At 37.4% G+C, this 19,360-nt stretch overlaps 2 protein-coding genes across 2 annotated transcripts in view; both read left to right on the forward strand.

Annotated features, from left to right (window-relative positions):
• The window catches only part of LOC108267722 (carcinoembryonic antigen-related cell adhesion molecule 5), a 36,474-nt gene extending 18,007 nt beyond the window's left edge, over positions 1-18,467 (forward strand). Inside the window, exons 7-15 of the mRNA XM_053681837.1 lie at positions 1,985-2,257; positions 8,021-8,290; positions 8,465-8,734; positions 11,251-11,523; positions 13,925-14,199; positions 15,034-15,181; positions 15,355-15,624; positions 17,837-18,118; positions 18,385-18,467. Coding sequence (XP_053537812.1) covers positions 1,985-2,257; positions 8,021-8,290; positions 8,465-8,734; positions 11,251-11,523; positions 13,925-14,199; positions 15,034-15,181; positions 15,355-15,624; positions 17,837-18,118; positions 18,385-18,467 — 2,144 coding nt within the window. The remainder of the gene's footprint in view (positions 1-1,984; positions 2,258-8,020; positions 8,291-8,464; positions 8,735-11,250; positions 11,524-13,924; positions 14,200-15,033; positions 15,182-15,354; positions 15,625-17,836; positions 18,119-18,384) is intronic.
• A 628-nt stretch (positions 18,468-19,095) lies between these two features.
• LOC128633105 (carcinoembryonic antigen-related cell adhesion molecule 5) overlaps positions 19,096-19,360 on the forward strand; it is a 59,831-nt gene continuing 59,566 nt past the window's right edge. Inside the window, exon 1 of the mRNA XM_053681838.1 lies at positions 19,096-19,111. Coding sequence (XP_053537813.1) covers positions 19,096-19,111 — 16 coding nt within the window. The remainder of the gene's footprint in view (positions 19,112-19,360) is intronic.

The raw sequence follows: 19,360 nt of genomic DNA on the forward strand, positions 1-19,360 counted from the left end.
TACTTCCGGTTAGTAAAAAACTAATGTGTTCCATTTGAGACGATATTACCTTTCTGAAATTCATACACTAGACCAGTGGTTCTCAACCTTTTGTGAGCTCTGGACCCCTAGAATATTTCGAGCAATACACAAGGACCCCCTCACTCCACAAAAATTATAGGCTATATATTTAACAGTCATTTCTATATATGTTACTTTATTTTATTAATATTTAACATGGACATTCAAAATTTAATCAAAACATTTCAAGATTTTATTTTTTAAATGTTATTGTTGGTGTGACATTTAATTTGACTCTGAATTATCTTTAGTTTATTTCATCCATCAATGTGACACATGAACTTGTCTACCACTCATAGGTTTTTGCAAATTATCATTTCATTTGTAAATAACTCAAATAAATCCATCAATACTCGATCATCAGCTCAGTTGTACAGTACATCATTTGGGACACAACTTTAGTACTTACTCTCCGAAGCGTGTTTTCAGAACAGAAGTAACATAATGAGTAAATGTACCGTGCGCAGACCAACTAATCGGATAATGAGATTCGTTGAAAACGATTTCCATAATCGATTATTATCGATTTTATCGATTAGTTGTTGCACCTCTATGTATATGTGAGAGATTTTGTGTTTGTCAGCATTAGTTTTCACCGACTGAACATGTTCCGTCGCGTCTGTTGGTTGTTTAAAGTGCGCTAGGTGCACATATTTCTAAATAAACTGTTTCCATGCATTTGTTCTTGCATGTGAGAGTTAGTTGCTTAAAAAAAAAAAAAAATTGGACAAAAAAATTGGATTTATTATAAAACTTGCCTCGGTTGTTATCACTGTTTGCAGGACTACCAGACTGATAAAGTATAAAACTGGCTATCTAACAGGAGGCTAGGCTAGTTTGGTGTCGCTAGACAAGCTAAGCTAACTAAGCTATCAGTGTATGGGTTTAGCTGTTACAGTGCTGTGCAAAGTACGTTATCTGTCCTTGTGCTCTGCTCATATCATGTTCATGTAACTTGGAACTCATATAGACATTTACACACCTTGTTTTCCTGCTTAGCATCAGAGGATGTATTGGCGTATATCCATTTTTCCCCCTCACTCTGACTATGAGCTAGTGTTTGGCAGAATTGAGAACCGTCAGCCAATAAGACATGAGTATTTCCACATATTTTGGTTTTGTCCTCGTTCACTGAATATAAAATCCAACACTCCCTTCACTGAAGATATAAAATTGCAACACTGACGTATTTTTTTTATTGACATTCAGTTACGTGGTGACAAACTGCTCCAAGTGGAGAATTATTTGGGGCTAAAGAAAAAGTCTCCGGGTCTACAGCAGTCCTGGACTAACCGAGCAAAATTTTGAAAGCTTTGCACATTCTTTGTCTGCTGTTCTCTGTATAAATGTGAATAAGCACCCTGTCTCTCACATCACAACCAAGTCTTCACCCACATTCTCTTTCATTTCACTCTTCATCTTTTCAGGTGAAAGAACAACAGGTAAAGACATGAGAAATGGTAACATTTAGATTTTTGTAAAAGGATCATCCATTTTTAAACCAGCCTGACTGTCCATAAAAAAGTTTGTTGGTGTGTGTTGGGGCAGTGTGAACATGACCGTCGTGTTTCCCAACATTCGAAATCCAACAACCGACTTTTAAAGATGGTGATTGTCGGCGTCTGTCTGTGCAGTGTGACCTGCGCTTAAGAGGCTGTAGAATCTGAAAGAATGAGAGATTAATAACAGTGGTGTGTGTGTGTGTGTGTGTGTGTGTGTGTGTGTAGACATGCAGTGATGATCTGCATATACTTTATTTACACATTAGTAGTGATTGTTAAAATGACTCAGTCCATCTCTGACAGAACTTAATCATTTACATGTGAGCAGATATACTGTATTCCATTTTAAATTCGTACTACTCATTTAAATAATGTTGTTGGGAATTAATTCATACATTTAAAAAATCTTGTTTTTTTCACAGTGAGTCCTAAACCTGAGGTGATTATAAAGCCTCATACACAGGTGTACAGAGAAGAGAAAGTGACTTTCAGCTGTAACATACAGGGAGGAGGAAACACTAAGTGGACATACAGCTTGTATAAGAATGATAAAGAGAACCGTAACCACACAATACAGGAGTTCAGCATCAGCTCAGTTACAGACTCTGACAGTGGCAACTACACCTGCAGAGGGAGGAGAAGCAGTTACTATCAGATCTCAGAGATCAGTGCTCCTGTTACACTCACTGTATCAGGTGAGTGTGTGAGTTTATGTTATTACTTTTTGTTATAATATGTTATTAATTTTGTTTTTATCATATATAAAATTATTAATAATTCCAGCTTTCAGATTTGTTCCAAATTGTTTTTCAATGAGCTACACTGTAACTGAGTCCCATTACAACAACTTTATAGCTTCCTTCTGTCTGTTTGCTCTTAATTTTCACTTTTCTATCTTAAAGACTAATTCACGTGATTACTGGTCAAGACAGGAATCATCACTTATTACTCTGACTGGTGGAACGTAGGGCTGCACAATTATGGCCAAAATGATAATCACGATTATTTTGATCAATATTGAGATCACGATTATTGACTGATTTTAGGGACAACATATTTTTATTGCAGTTTCACATTTATATAAACAGACCGCTGCTTTCACCTCCATGTTGTGCTACATTCCTGCTAATGTACAAATCTTTGCATCAAATTAGACTGGTGTTTAAAGTGCATCATCTCATAGAAGCAAAATATAAATAAAATTGTACCCAACATATAGGATAAGTAAAAATAAAAATGCCATCAAACAATATGCAACCAAATGAAAACATTTCAATCGCATGTAGAAAAGGCAATAACAGTGTTTACATTAGGAGAGATGCAGACAAATCATCCAATAGAGTGGTGCAGGGATGATGTCATTTCATACTCGAACCCGGAAGTCATCATCACACTGGTTACCTCGACAAAAAACCCAATAGGATTTTATCATAGGCTTTTGGATTATCGCAGAAAATAAGCTCTGTGATCAATAAATGTTTACAACACTAACACGTTTTGTCCATCAAGATAATTTTCACAAATTGACACAACTTTTATGAAGTTTGAAGCCTAAACACAATTTCCAGAAATTAAAAGCTAACCGTACGCTGTAAACTAACTACACCACGGTCACTCGACTTCAACAATACCATCACCAAGCTTCCGACAACTTTTCTAAACTAGATTTAAAACATTTTCCATAATAACATTTATTCTGTGGATGAATCTTCATCCACATTTTTTAGGGAATTGTGCACAGCAGACCTGAACCAGTTTATCTGCAAAGTATTTTCCTGTTCGGTGTGATGACGTTTAATGTCCCCGACAACCTCTGTAGCCTCATTTAGCAACATGATAGTGTAATAATTTTCCCTTGCGTGAACACTGGAGCTGGAAGCGAAGCTGGCAGCTCGATCATTAAAACGCTAACTCGTTTCCGGGTTTTGGCATTACAGAATGACGTCATCTCTGCTCCACTCTATGGTGACTGGCTGTAAGTTTAGGAAGCTCTTGATTTGATCTGCAGTGGAGTTTTCTATGAGCTGAGGACGAACTTTAAACATCAATATTGCAGTTGATCATGTTCATGTAATCGTGGGCAGTCAAAATCGTAATTGATATTTGATTAATTGTGCAGCCCTTCACCACGGAAGAAAAATTCTTGCAAAAAGCTCTTGTTGGGGATGGTAGTATCCCACCATCCCCAACAATCAGTGTAATACCCTTTTGGTTCTGGGAGAAGGAAAATTCACAATTGCGTCTAATTTGGCATTGACAGGGCTCGCCTGGTGTTGGCCCACTTGTTTACCGAGGTATGTGGCCACTGCTTTACCAAATTCACACTTGGCCAAATTCACAGTTAAATTGGATCCTGCTAGCCGGACAAACACTTCATGCAGGGTATTAATGTGACTTCGCAATTCGCTACCCTGGACAAAACCCTCTGCAATAGCTGCTGGAAAGTAGTTGGGGCATTTCGCATCCCAAAGACCATAATCGTATACTGAAGGAAATTATCTGGTATAACAAAACCCTACTCTGTCTATACAATCCTCCATCCTAGGTAAGGGGAAAGAATTGGGTTTAGTGACATTATTCAAGTTCCTGTAGTCTGTACAAAATATGAGGGAGCCATCTGACTTAGGCACAAGAATACAAGGCGTGCTCCACAGACTTGAGCTGGGCACGGCAAGACCATTTTTAATAGGTAATTTACCTCTTTCCTCATTTCTTCTCTCTTAGCAATGTTAACTTGATATGGATGCTGTTTGATGGGGTGTGACTCCGAAAACCTCAATGTCATGAAACAGAACATTAGTCTGAGTGAGATTATCTGAGAAGAGAGAAGGGAAACATTTTATCAACCACACAATATCTCTTCATGAGAATGACAGAGATAATTAAACCGTTCGTTAATATTGTTTAATATTTTATATAGAGTTAGGGAGCTTGGGCAGTCCAGTCTCACTATGACTGCCAACCTATCCGTTATCCTCACTGTCCACAGCAGCGGGCTGTTGTGCTACAATGGCAACAGGCAGAGAATCTGCTTTGGCACCATCTGCTCTCTTCACATACTTCTTAAGCATATTGATACAACACACACAGGTTTTTTTCTACGGTCTGGGGTACCAAGAGCATAGTCTGTACTACTCAAATTCTGTTCTATAATGTAGGGTCCTTGCCTGAAAGCCTTGCCTGCAATGTTGAAACAGGAATGGGATGCAGTACCAAAACTGAATCTTCTACTTGAAAACTCTGAGAAACACTAATTTTGTTAAATCATTGCTTCATTTGTTTTTGTTTTTCAGCCAAATTTGTTTTTGCCATTCCACACACTCTATGCAGGTGATCCCGGATGAGCCCCAATTTATGTTATGAGACCCGGTTTAGGGTCGAGGTGTAACATAAAAAGTATTAACATAACTCATAATAAAAATAATGAGGTGGACACACGTTTCATTCAACTCTTTGAATACCTTGCCAATTTAATGACTGCAAGAAGGAAATAATCCCAAAACAAACAGAATCACTCAGAAATCTCTTCAGGGCTGGGCAAGCCCAAAATAATAAAAAAAAACCTGCGCTATCTTGCCCCGTATCAATTTAAATAACCTAACAACAGAAAAGGTACTTTGAAATAAAATACAGGGTCTAGCCTAACTCCCTTGCTGATTCAAAACAGAGAACAAAAGACCGACTCAAAATAAACGGCACCAAACCCCTACAGCTTTTGTGATACCAAGAAAAATTATATTTACAATAGGTTGCAATATATAAAAAAATAAGGCTTATACTCAGCCACAACATACAAGGCAAGACAGGGGAATGGGACAACACAATAGCCTACCAAACACCAGAGTAGGCACAATTCAATCACTCACTTCTTTCACTCGTACACAGTATAAACAATAAGCGAGTTCACTCAAGCACCAAGAAAACATTCGCTACTCAGTCGTCCCCACACGATCACAGACAACACACGTCCCCATTCCTCCCAACATAACATCCTTATTTCTTTTAAAAGTCACACAGTCTTCTCGTCTCCAATCCCTGTGCACAACGTCAGCACGTCCAATTAAGGTGGAGAGATCTGTGAGAGTGAAACAAAAGCTAGAGAGAGAGAGAGAACACATGAGCACAATACATCTCCTGATGTAACACTATACTGTAGAAGCCTGTACCCTCATACAGCATCAAATAACGTATAATCCTATACTGTAGAAGCCCGTACCCTCATACAGCATTCAATGACGTATAATCCTGTACTGTAGAAGCCCGTACCCTCATACAGCATTCAATAACGTATAATCCTGTACTGTAGAAGCCTGTACCCTCATACAGCATTCAATAACGTATAATCCTGTATTGTAGAAGCCCGTACCCTCATACAGCATTCAATGACGTATAATCCTGTACTGTAGAAGCCTGTATGTGTTTCATTCAAGTCAGAGCTCTGTGTTGAAGTCTCTGTGCACTTCCCAGCTGCCACTTATACGGGACACAGCATTAATTTTATTTACAACAGTTAATGACTATGGCTGTGTGGCATGACCAAACATTACAGTTTTATTTGTCAGTCTCTATACTTTACTTCCCTGAACTGTGCAACTGTGAACTAATGTGTGAAACCTAACTAATTAGCCAGCTAGCTAGCTACCATCCAACATTGCTTAGCCTAGCTAACTATCTAATAAACTAACTAGTGTGCTGTTGTAGCTAACTAGCTTCCTAACGTTAGACAAAGAGAAGTTAAGTGACAGAGACACTAATGTCTTTGAGATGTTAGTTAAAGTGTTGAATAGGTATTTACCATCGAAGCTTAAGTGAACGAGGACGATAAACCGCACTGTCTGTACACCTGCCATTAGGAGATGTAGCAAAAAGAAACAGTTACACGAGTTGAATTTGAAACAAACTGACTCAGCTGAATGAGCGCTCTGACGTAGATCAGAGATGATTGACAGGATGGGGCATGTTACGCCATGGCCGGCAGATGGCACTGCGGCGCGGCTTTTGAGTGCGCGCGTGCACGTGACTGAACTGGGTGAAATGGACACGTGGCTTTTGTTTTGGTTTTGTTCCGGTATTGGTTTATGTTTGAGGATGTCTCTAATTTGCCCCAGCTGTCTATGTTCTAGTTTAATTATGTTGGTTATTTAAACCGCTCATGTTGCTGTGCACTTCGCGCAGTATTATATTAGTTTATGTTACTGATGTTGATTGAGTGTTTGAATGCTGAAGACGTTACGTGTGTTAAGGTCTGGTTTTCCTGTCCTGTTCAGTTTCCTGCCTCGCATCCAGTTTCTCGTTTTCCTGGTGAAGACCTCATTTTCCTTGTTTGTTGAAGTACATGTATAATAAAGACTTTGATCTGCACCTGTTTCTGCTCAAGTCCCGTGATGTTACAGGGCACTTTAGGGGTTAATCACATTTCAGCTCGGGCTGGCCAGTGCTCATCTCACCCCACCCCTGGATCTGCCAGTGTTTGAAGGAAATGTCAATTATCTAAATTGAGCTAAAAATAACAATTAGAGGATGTTATAAGTTCTCTTTTGGTTGTACAAAAAACCTGCAATGTTCTGGGAATGTTAGATTTAGTTTTCAAAAAAAAAGATCTTACAGAAAATATTCCTAGAACATTATTTGTTTTAAAAAACGGGAACTATATGCTAACGTGAGGGGAACATTCTGTGTTTGCTGAATATAAGTTTGCCACAAGCGCTGAATATCCAATCACATCAGGCAATTATCCAATCACATGACTTGTGTTGATGCGCATCGAGGAATTTATTCAGTAAATGTGTTTCCATCGTAGTTTATGCTCATGTTTTCTTGTTAAAAAAATAAATATATATATATATATATATATATATATATATATATATATATATATATATATATATATATATATAATATATATATTATCTGCCTCAATTCAGCACATAATTTTTTTTTATTTTGCAGATTTTATTCGTATCTGATGTTTCCGTCCAGCTTTTTTCGAGATATCCCAAAATTTGGATAAAAATATGTTGATGGAAACATGGCTACCGAACCTGATCTGAGTGTGTGTGTGTGTGTGTGTGTGTGTGTGTGTGTGTGTGTGTGTGTGTGTGTGTGTGTGTGTGTGTGTGAGCAGTCTGGCTGCGCTGTTACATACCTACAGTATATGTTAATAGTCATAGGACATTACTTTAAAAACTCACACAGCTGATGTTCTTTTTAATTTAACAGTTAATTTAACATGCTATGCTAACATAAACAATAAGCTAATATTAAGTTGCTTACATTTTAGCCTCAATATGCGATGACCTTTACAAATCAGTTCAATCATTGATTTCTTTTTATAAACTATGAAAAAAGTCACATCACTGTAACCGAAGCTGTATCTAATTGCTTAATTAGACACAAAGATAAAACTACTGCTTATGTTGTAAATGTAAAAGCAGCTCTTCATCATTTCATATCAACAGAAAAACCCAAACCGACTTTGAGAGTGAATACTCAGAGCCCCGTCTACACTGGAAACAGAGTTACTCTGACCTGTAATCTGCTATCTACTGGATGGACTTTTCTCTGGTACAAAGATTATCAAGAATCAAATCCCCTGTCTCCTGGAACCACAGACAACAACACACTCAGTGTAACAGTCTCTAATGAAGGAGAAACACAGTACTACTGTAAAGCACGCAGGGGAAACTACGAGTCAGAGATCAGTGATCCAGCCACAATTACAGTGAGAGGTACGTCATGTTTTCTACTTTTTCACTACAGATTTAAAGGAAGATGGTGAAAACGTAATTATTTTATTATTTTAGTAACTGTTTAAAGAAGTATTATATTTGTGTAATTATGTAATTATATTATGTTTCATTGATTCTGTATGTGTTTAAAATATTTTTGCTATGTTTCTATAGCGAGACCAAAGCCTGCAGTGAAAGTACAGCCAGCTAAGCGTGTGTTCATTGGGGAAACCGTCACTCTCACATGTGAGATACAGACTGGAGAATCCTGGCGTTACCTCTGGTATAGAAATAATAAAGAACTCAGTGATGCTGCAGGAAAGAAAACACACGCAATCACTGATATTAAAGAGTCTGATAAAGGTGATTATACATGTAATGGAACACAGTCATCAGACCCTAAATACACACAGACCAGTGATGCTGTTACACTGACTGTATCAGGTGAGTGTGTTTTATCTCACATATTGTTTATTCTATTAACAGTGAAAAGTGTAGAGGTGTATTTTGTATTAAACACAGTATGTTAGATGATCTAACGCTGTCAGTGAGCTCGCTTTAATAAACACACTCCAAATCACAGTAACTTATTATAATAAAATTTGTAATAAAAGATGCAGGAATTAAATGTATTTGGTTACAAAAAAAGAAGAAACTAGAGAAAAAGTTCTTAGAACATTATTTGGTTCCCAAAAAGTAACCAAACGGGAACCATATGCTAACGTGAGGGGAACGTTCTGTTTTGCTGCGTATAAGTTGGCCACATGCGCTGAATATCCAATCACATCCAATCACATCAGCCAGTTATCCAATCACATGATTTGTTGTGGGAAAGTCACATGATTTTTGATGCGCATGGAGGAATTTATTGAGTAAATGTGTTTCCATCGTAGTTTATGCTCATGTTTTCATATTAAATAAAAATATTTGCCTCTATTGAGCGCTTAATTTTTTTAATGCGCATTTTTGAGATTTTATTCGTATCTGGTGTTTCCATCCAGCATTTTTTATGAGATATCCAAAAATTCTCATAAAAATATGTTGATGGAAACATGGCTGCTGACCCTGATCTGTGTGTGTGTGTGTGTGTGTGTGTGTGTGTGTGTGTGTGTGTGTGTGTGTGTGTGTGTGTGTGTGTGTATGTGTGACCAGTCTGGCTTCGCTGTTACACACCTACAGCAGTGGTTCTCAAACTTTTTACATTGGCCTACCCCCCGAGGCATTTAATATCCTTTTGCGTACCCCCTCTCTCAAACTGTGTTGTCTGATGATGGCATCCTCTGTATTGTTTTCTTTTTTGTCTTTTCCCCAAGCATTACACCAGCTATATCAGTCGCAGCAGGAAGAATTAAGTCCTCCACAATAGTATGTGGTTTGCCTGTCTTATTCACTCTGTAACTCACCATGTAGGATGCTTCCAGACCCTTCCTATTTAGGTTTTCTTACGCTGTTATAATTGTCTTATTACTCCTGAGTTGGCTTAAATGTCTTTCAAAAAACTCTCGAGGTTTATTTAGCAAAAGTTAAATAGCATGCTTTGTTTCTAAATGTCTGCGCAGTAATGCTGGTTTCATGCAGTTATGAGAGAGTACTTTTGCACATATACACTGTGGCTGGGAATTTTCTTCACTGTCAGCGTATGTAAAGTCCAAAGAAATATATTTCTCATCATATTTGGCCTCTTTTATGGTTTTTCTGCGAATTGCTGGTGAAGAAGAACTGGCGTTTCATCTTCAGATACACTGCTGTCTGTATCAGCGTGAACTGGGCTAGTAGCACTGGGTAAACTTACGCTTGCTACGGATGCGGTGTTAGAGGGACCTGGGACACTGCTGTTAGAGGACTGTGGTTGCGGGCCGATATCTTTGTAGCAACTTCTCCATTTTAATGTTACGAGCTATTACTTAATTTCATCATATAGCCCTGTGCTGCCGATAAATGACACGCTGTAAGATGCGCACTGACGCATGACTGTGAGTGGATGCAGTTTTGACCATGAAAGACAGGATAATTTGATTGGACATCATGTATTTGACCTTTATAGCATTGCAATTTTGCTGTTTGTACACTGGAGGGGGCACAAGTTTATTTTTTTGCTGTGAGAAAAACATGAATTAGAATTTTAATGTTATTTGGTGAGGCAGAATTAAATGAACAGTAAATCTCAGCATTTTGTTCCCGTACTCCCTCCGTCACCTCGCGTACCCCAAGGGGTACACGTACCTCAGTTTGGGAAACACTGACCTACAGTGTATGTTAATAATCATAGGAGATTATTTTAAAGCTCACACAGCTGATGTTATTTTTCATTTAGTAGTTAACGCTATGTTAATGTAAACAATAAGCTTTTGTTCTTTTGTTCAAACTTTTTTTTAAATAAGAGATTTATTTGTTTTATTTATTTTCACAAGGGATTTTTTAGGGATGTAATTTTTAAATTTATTTATTTTATTATTATTATTATTTTTTTTTTACATAATGGTTTCAAGTTACTATTATGATAAAGTGTTTGGTCAAACAAAAAACCCTTCTATTTTCATTCCTTTAAGGGTCAATCTAAATAATAATAATAATAATAATAATAATAATAATAATAATAATAATAGTGTAATACCATGAAACAGTGATATTTTCTGAGACGGTTATCGTACCGTTCAAATATCATACCGCTGCAACCCTACTCTATTCACCCATAAAAATAAATTGACGTAGAGAGAGATTAGAGACCTGCATCATCACACAGCAGTTATTTTCTGATCCTCACTTCAATCTCAGTGAAGCTTTACATTTAATATCCCTATTTTCATTCTCATCATTTTACTAACTGAAAATTGTAAAATAATTTGAAAGTAGTCATAAGATGTTTAGTGACATCACAGAGAGAGTAATACTGTTTTACTGTAGAAGTGATTAGTGTAGTAAAGACTTCACATCCTGAACTTGTGTTTCATTTCTAACAGAAAAACCTAAACCTGAACTCACATCAAGCCTTAAAGGAGCTGCACTGACAGGAAACTCAGTGACTCTGTACTGTACACTGAAGCCGCAGTCTGCTGGATGGAAGTTTTTCTGGATCAAACCCACACAGAGCACTGAGACTGAGACTGAAACACACTCCTACAACATCAGCTCAGTTAGTGTCTATGATGGAGGTCAGTACTGGTGCAGAGCTGGAAGAAGAAAACAAGTCTACTACACAGACTACAGTGATGAACTCAGGGTAGACGTTATTGGTGAGTAAGAGACTTTCTGTTAAGTGATTCTGCACAACACTGAACATATAAACAACATGTGAGCAGAATCACAATATAGCAACATTTACACAGCTACATACAGAGAACTCTTTCAGCTAAATCATGTTATTAAAGTTAGAGAGAGACAGTGTGAGCACGGCTGAGCAGGGCTGGTGTGAGCTGCCCTGAGATATATATATATATATATATATGTGAGGGGAAAAAGTATTATATATATATATATATATATAAAATACTTTTTCCCCTCACTGTGTGTGCGTGTGTGTGTGTATATATATATATATATATATATATATATATATATATATATATATATATATATATATATATACGCATACATACATACAGTGAGGGAAAAAAGTATTTGATCCCCTGCTGATTTTGTACGTTTGCCCACTGACAAAGAAATGATCAGTCTATAATTTTAATGATAGATTTATTTGAACAGTGAGAGACAGAATAACAACAAGTAAATCCAGAAAAACGCATGTCAAAAATGTTATAAATTGATTTGCATTTTAATGAGGGAAATAAGTATGTGACCCCCTCTCAATCAGAAAGATTTCTGGCTCCCAGGTGTCTTTTATACAGGTAACTCTTAAAGGGAGTGCTCCTAATCTCAGCTTGTTACCTGTATAAAAGACACCTGTCCACAGAAGCAATCAATCAATCAGATTCCAAACTCTCCACCATGGCCAAGACCAAAGAGCTCTCCAAGGATGTCAGGGACAAGATTGTAGACCTACACAAGTCTGGAATGGGCTACAAGACCATTGCCAAGCAGCTTGGCGAGAAGGTGACAACAGTTAGTGTGATTATTCGCAAATGGAAGAAACACAAAAGAACTGTCGATCTCCCTCGGCCTGGGGCTCCATGCAAGATCTCACCTCGTGGAGTTGCATTGATCATGAGAACAGTGAGGAATCAGCCCAGAACTACACGGGAGGATCTTGTCAATGATCTCAAGGCAGCTGGGACCATACTCACCAAGAAAACAATTGGTAACACACTACGCCGTGAAGGACTGAAATCCTGCAGCACCCGCGAGGTCCCCCCGCTCAAGAAAGCACATATACATGCCCGTCTGAAGTTTGCCAATGAACATCTGAATGATTCAGAGGACAACTGGGTGAAAGTGTTGTGGTCAGATGAGACCAAAATGGAGCTCTTTGGCATCAACTCAAGGCGCCGTGTTTGGAGGAGGAGGAATGCTGCCTATGACCCCTGGAACACCATCCTCACCGTCAAACATGGAGGTGGAAACATTATGCTTTGGGGGTGTTTTTCTGCTAAGGGGACAGGACAACTTCACCACATCAAAGGGACGATGGACGGGGCCATGTACCGTCAAATCTTGGGTGAGAACCTCCTTCCCTCAGACAGGGCATTGAAAATGGGTCGTGGATGGGTATTCCAGCATGACAATGACCCAAAACACACGGCCAAGGCAACAAAGGAGTGGCTCAAGAAGAAGCACATCAAGGTCCTGGAGTGGCCTAGCCAGTCTCCAGACCTAAATCCCATAGAAAATCTGTGGAGAGAGCTGAAGGTTCGAGTTGCCAAACGTCAGCCTCGAAACCGTAATGACTTGGAGAAGATCCGCAAAGAGGAGTGGGACAAAATCCCTCCGGAGATGTGTGCAAACCTGGTGGCCAACTACAAGAAACTTCTGACCTCTGTGATTGCCAACAATTGTTTTGCCACCAAGTACCAACTCATATTTTGCAGAGGGGTCAAATACTTATTTCCCTCATTAAAATGCAAATCAATTTATAACATTTTTGACATGCGTTTTTCTGGATTTTCTTGTTGTTATTCTGTCTCTCACTGTTCAAATACAACTACCATTATATATATATATATATATATATATATATATATATATATATATATATATATATATATATATATATATATATTTTTTTTTTTTTTTTCATGAAGTTCACTTGTAAAAATAGCAATCAAATTGTACTCAGTAAATCATTGTTAGCATACCAGTGTATCTTTTATCTTTAATTGTTAGTTCCCTTGCTGACACTCAGCGTTCCTAAAGATCTTATGAAAAGATAAACAGGATCGCCAACACACTGTAATTCCGACATGAATAAATAGTGTAGATGTTAATTGTCAGTACAGTGACCTGATTATTTTTAGGGCTGAGTCTGTATTTAAAATTGTGATCTACATTTACTTCATCAGTAGTGATTGTTGTCTGTCAGAGCTTAATCATTTACATGTGAGCAGATATACTGTATCTACACTCTGAATAGTTACCTACATTCTGTATTCAATTTTAAAAGTGTTAATACTTGTTTAAATAATAGTGATGGAAATTAATTCATTTATAGAAACAGTAGTGATTTTGTTTTTGTTTTTACAGAGAGTCCTAAAGCTGTGGTGATTATAAAGCCTGATACACAGGTGTTCAGAGGAGAGAGAGTGACTTTCAGGTGTTACATAAAGGGAGGAGACACTGAGTGGACGTACGACTGGTATAGGTATAACAGATTCTACACATCCCACACAACACAGGAGATCATTATCAGTGATTATCACAGTGGTAAATACACCTGCAGAGGGAGGAGGAGAAGTGACTCTCAGATCTCAAAGATGAGTGATCCTGTTACTCTCACTGTATCAGGTGTGTGTGTGTGTGTGTGTGTGTGTGTGTGTGTGTGTGCATGTGTGTGTAAATGTATGTTATCACTTATATATATAAATGTTATCACTAGTTTCCGATTTTGTTCCAGATTTTATCATATGAAAAATCATTATAATGATTTTACAGCTCCTTTTGTCTGTTTACTTTTGATCACTTTCCTATGTTAAACTAACTGATTAATTTGATTTGTAAATAATCACTACAACTTATTAGTTATTCTGATTGGTGTGACATTTTTCCTCAGCTATTATTTAAATTGTTAGGAAATAATTGACATTTTAGAGAAACACATTCTTCTTCACCTAATAGTCAAGCTGATTCTACTGCCAAAGTTTCACTGCGGTGCTTTTACAGTAAAGAGTTAAATGATTTAATGATATATTTTTTTTTAAAAACACACTAATGTGTGCAGCATGGTTCAGAATTTGAGAATTGATTCATAAAATGTGGGCAATTCACGGGGCAAATCGGTGACCTTTACACTTCGGTTCAATATTTTTTTATTATTATTATTTTTTAATTTTTTTTGCAAATAATTTACTGGATGTAAACTGTTTTAAAAAATAAATAAATAAAATGTAAAAAATTACCTCACTGTAACCTTTACAAATGAAACTATATCTAATTTCTTAATTAGACACAAAGATAAAACTACTGTTTATGTTGTAAATGTAAACGCGGCTCTTCATCATTTCATATCAACAGAAAAACCCAAACCGACTTTGAGAGTGAATCCTCAGAGCTCCGTCTACACTGGAGACAGAGTTACTCTGACCTGTAATCTGTTGTCTACTGGATGGACTTTTATCTGGTACAATGGTTATCAGGAATTAAAACCCCTGTCGCCTGGAACCAGAAACACCAACACACTCAGTGTAACAGTCTCTAATGAAGGAGAAACACAGTACTACTGTAAAGCACGCAGGGGAAACTACGAGTCAGAGATCAGTGATCCAGCCACAATTACAGTGAGAGGTACGTCATGTTTTCTACTTTTTCACTACAGATTTAAAGGAAGTTGGTGAAAACATAATTATTTTATTATTTTAGTAACTGTTTAAAGAAGTATTATAGTTGTGTAATTATGTAATTATATTATGTTTCATTGATTCTGTATGTGTTTAAAATGTTTTTCTATGTTTCTATAGTGAGACCAAAGCCTGTAGTGAAAGTACAGCCAGCTAAGCGTGTGTTCATTGGGGAAACCGTCACTCTCACATGTGAGATACAGACTGGAGAATCCTGGCGTTACCTCTGGTATAGAAATAATGAAGAACTCAGTGATGCTGCAGGAAAGAAAACACACACAATCACTGATGTTAAAGACTCTGTTAAAGGTGATTATACATGTAAAGGAACACAGTCATTGGACCCAGAATACACACAGACCAGTGATGCTGTTACACTGACTGTATCAGGTGAGTGTGTTTTATCTCACATATTGTTTATTCCATTAACAGTGAAAAGTGTAGAGGTGTATTTTGTATAGAACACAGTATGTTATATGCTCTAATGCTGTCAGTGAACTCACTTTAATAAACTCTGACTGCAAATCACAGTAACTTATTATAATAAAACTTGTAATAAAATGAATTGTGTTTAAATGTTTGAAGAATAAAGGTTTTCTGCAGGTAAACCTGTGATAGAGTTCCTTTTGTATTTTAAATAAACATCTAAGATTGTAGAACAGCATTTTACAAATACAGTATAAAGCATGTCAAATAACAGCGAGAAATTGCCTTATAATAAATAATAAAAGAATCGTTTTGCTATTTTCAGTTTTGTTCACTTCCTTTTTTATTGCTAATTTCCACTATAAGAGAAATATATACAGTGAGGGAAAAAAGTATTTGATCCCCTGCTGATTTTGTACGTTTGCCCACTGAAAAAGAAATGATCAGTCTATAATTTTAATGGTAGTTGTATTTGAACAGTGAGAGACAGAATAACAACAAAAAAAATCCAGAAAAACGCATGTCAAAAATTTTATAAATTAATTTGCATTTTAATGAGGGAAAAAAGTATTTGACCCTCTCTCAATCAGAAAGATTTCTGGCTCCCAGGTGTCTTTTATACAGGTAATGAGCTGAGATTAGGAGCACACTCTTAAAGGCAGTGCTCCTAATATCAGTTTGTTACCTGTATAAAAGACACCTGTCCACAGAAGCAATCAATCAATCAGATTCCAAACTCTCCACCATGGCCAAGACCAAAGAGCTCTCCAAGGATGTCAGGGACAAGACTGTAGACCTACACAAGTCTGGAATGGGCTACAAGACCATTGCCAAGCAGCTTGGTGAGAAGGGGACAACAGTTGGTGCGATTATTCGCAAATGGAAGAAGCACAAAAGAACTGTCAATCTCCCTCGGCCTGGGGCTCCATGCAAGATCTCACCTCGTGGAGTTTTATTGATCATGAGAACAGTGAGGAATCAGCCCAGAACTACACGGGAGGATCTTGTCAATGATCTCAAGGCAGCTGGGACCATAGTCACCAAGAAAACAATTGGTAACACACTACGCCGTGAAGGACTGAAATTCTGCAGCGCGCGCAAGGTCCGCTGCTCAAGAAAGCACATATACATGCCCGTCTGAAGTTTGCCAATGAACATCTGCATGGTTCAGAGGACAACTGGGTGAAAGTGTTGAGGTCAGATGAGACCAAAATGGAGCTCTTTGGCGTCAACTCAACTCGCCGTGTTTGGAGGAGGAGGAATGCTGCCTATGACCCCAAGAACACCATCCTCACCGTCAAACATGGAGGTGGAAACATTATGCTTTGGGGTTTTTTTTCTGCTAAGGGGACAGGACAACTTCACCGCATCAAAGGTTCGAGTTGCCAAACGTCAGCCTCGAAACCTTAATGACTTGGAGAAGATCTGCAAAGAGGAGTGGGACAAAATCCCTCCTGAGATGTGTGCAAACCTGGTGGCCAACTACAAGAAACGTCTGACCTCTGTGATTGCCAACAAGGGTTTTTAAACCAAGTACTAAGTCATGTTTTGCAGAGGGGTCAAATACTTATTTCCCTCATTAAAATGCAAATCAATTTATAACATTTTTGACATGCGTTTTTCTGGATTTTTTTGTTGTTATTCTGTCTCTCACTGTTCAAATACAACTACCATTAAAATTATAGACTGATCATTTCTTTGTCAGTGGGCAAACGTACAAAATCAGCAGGGGATCAAATACTTTTTTCCCTCACTGTATGTATCAAAAGAATGCATCATCTTTGTACAGCAAGACTGAAGGCTGAGTCGTGCTGTACAAAGCTACATCGGAGTAGGTGCTAATCAAAGAGAAAACATTCATTTGTGTAAATAGTATTATTTATTTATTAAATTATTTACGTTGAATAAACCACACAATGCTTTTGAACTGAAGAATCAGATCATGTAAGGATGTGCATTTGGTCTAATCTTCTCTTTTTAGTAAGTAATTCCCTTTTAGTGAATATGATTATTTAAACTTTCTATGCTGCACTGAAACAAGTAATAAAATAAGATACATAATTATTGTTTAGTTGAAACCACAATCATCAGAGACATTAATAACATGTTTAACTCTGTAGAAGTGATTTGTGTAGTAAAGACTTCACATCCTGAACTTGTGTTTCTTCTTTAACAGAAAAACCTAAACCTGAACTCACATCAGATCTTAAAGGAGCTGTACTGAGAGGAAACTCTGTGAATCTGTCCTGTACACTGAAGCTGCAGTCTGCTGGATGGAAGTTTTACTGGAGCAATCACACACAGAGCACTGAGACTGAAGCTAAAACAGACTTCTACACTACTACTGTATACAGCTCAGTTAGTGTCTCTGATGGAGGTCAGTACAGGTGCAGAGGTGGAAGAGGAAACCCAGTCTACTACACACACTACAGTGATGCACTCTGGGTAAATGTTACTGGTGAGTAAGAGACTGTACAGCACAAACCATGTTAACAGCACAGCTTGGTAGTAACACAGCATAAGTTATATCTACACAACTACATACAAAGAAAAAGCACACTGATGCTGAGTTTCTCGAGTCGAGACCTGTCTGAGTGTGAATGAATGCAGAAGAGAGTCAAAGTTTTGTTAATGATGGTGCAGAATCTGAAAGGCTGAAAAAGATTAGAGCGTGATCGTTCGTGATCTGAAAACACGTGTTTCCCCATCTGTTCTGTGTTCAAGTGTTCCTTCCCTCACTTTCTCACAAACCAGACTCCATAGTTTTGAGGATGATGGGTAGCTTTTATTCTCAGCGTGTGGAATGATCACATATTGCATCAATGGCAGCCTGCAATGAGTTCAGCAATCACACAAATGTGCATAATTGAACAAAGGACCAGTCTAGCCAGCCCACAGCAGGGAACAGCACAATCTGCTGTGTCCTTATCAAAACACGGACTGCAAACTTCCAACTATTAAAGAAAAACTTACAAGAGTATAAATCCTATATCCACATCATACATCATAGCAGAGAGCCAGTGATCGTATAGTATAGTTATTTAAGACTACGCATCATTTACATATCCCTGAATCTGTAATAAACACATTGATTAACATGCTCCAATGTACAAATACACTTTTCAGTGTACTCAATATACAATATACTTAATTATTCTATAATTACATATAACAATGTCACCTTTTCATCTGTTCATTAATGATCCACAAACTATATGAAAGTCATTATTATTATTAACCTAAATTTACACCACATCATCCATTCGTATATTTTTGTACATATATATGAAAGAAATACATCGCCTTGTAGCAGACACACTACTTTAACAGCACTAACTGTATGCTAATTTTGGATAAAACGGTCTTTTGCATGAACTTCACTGACCTGTATACAGTATAATGGTTTATTTAACCCCCTGACATATGCATTGAGTGATGATGAGAAACGACAGTAAGTGTATGTCCTAGTTATTGTCACTTAGCTTCAGTGAAATGCAGCATTTCAAATAGAAAGATCGTTTTTACTCAGTAAATTAGTCATTTTTAGCATATGACCTTCTCTTAGTTTAATCTCTTATTTTGCTGACTTCACACTGAAGACTTGCTTTTTTAGCTCTTTTAATTTCTGTACTTAACAAAAAGAAATATTATATTATTATTAACAAAAATTGTAATATGATAATGGTTAATATAATTAACA

This window comes from Ictalurus punctatus, chromosome 7, assembly GCF_001660625.3.
Source record: "Ictalurus punctatus breed USDA103 chromosome 7, Coco_2.0, whole genome shotgun sequence".
In the NCBI taxonomy this organism is placed as follows: domain Eukaryota; kingdom Metazoa; phylum Chordata; class Actinopteri; order Siluriformes; family Ictaluridae; genus Ictalurus; species Ictalurus punctatus.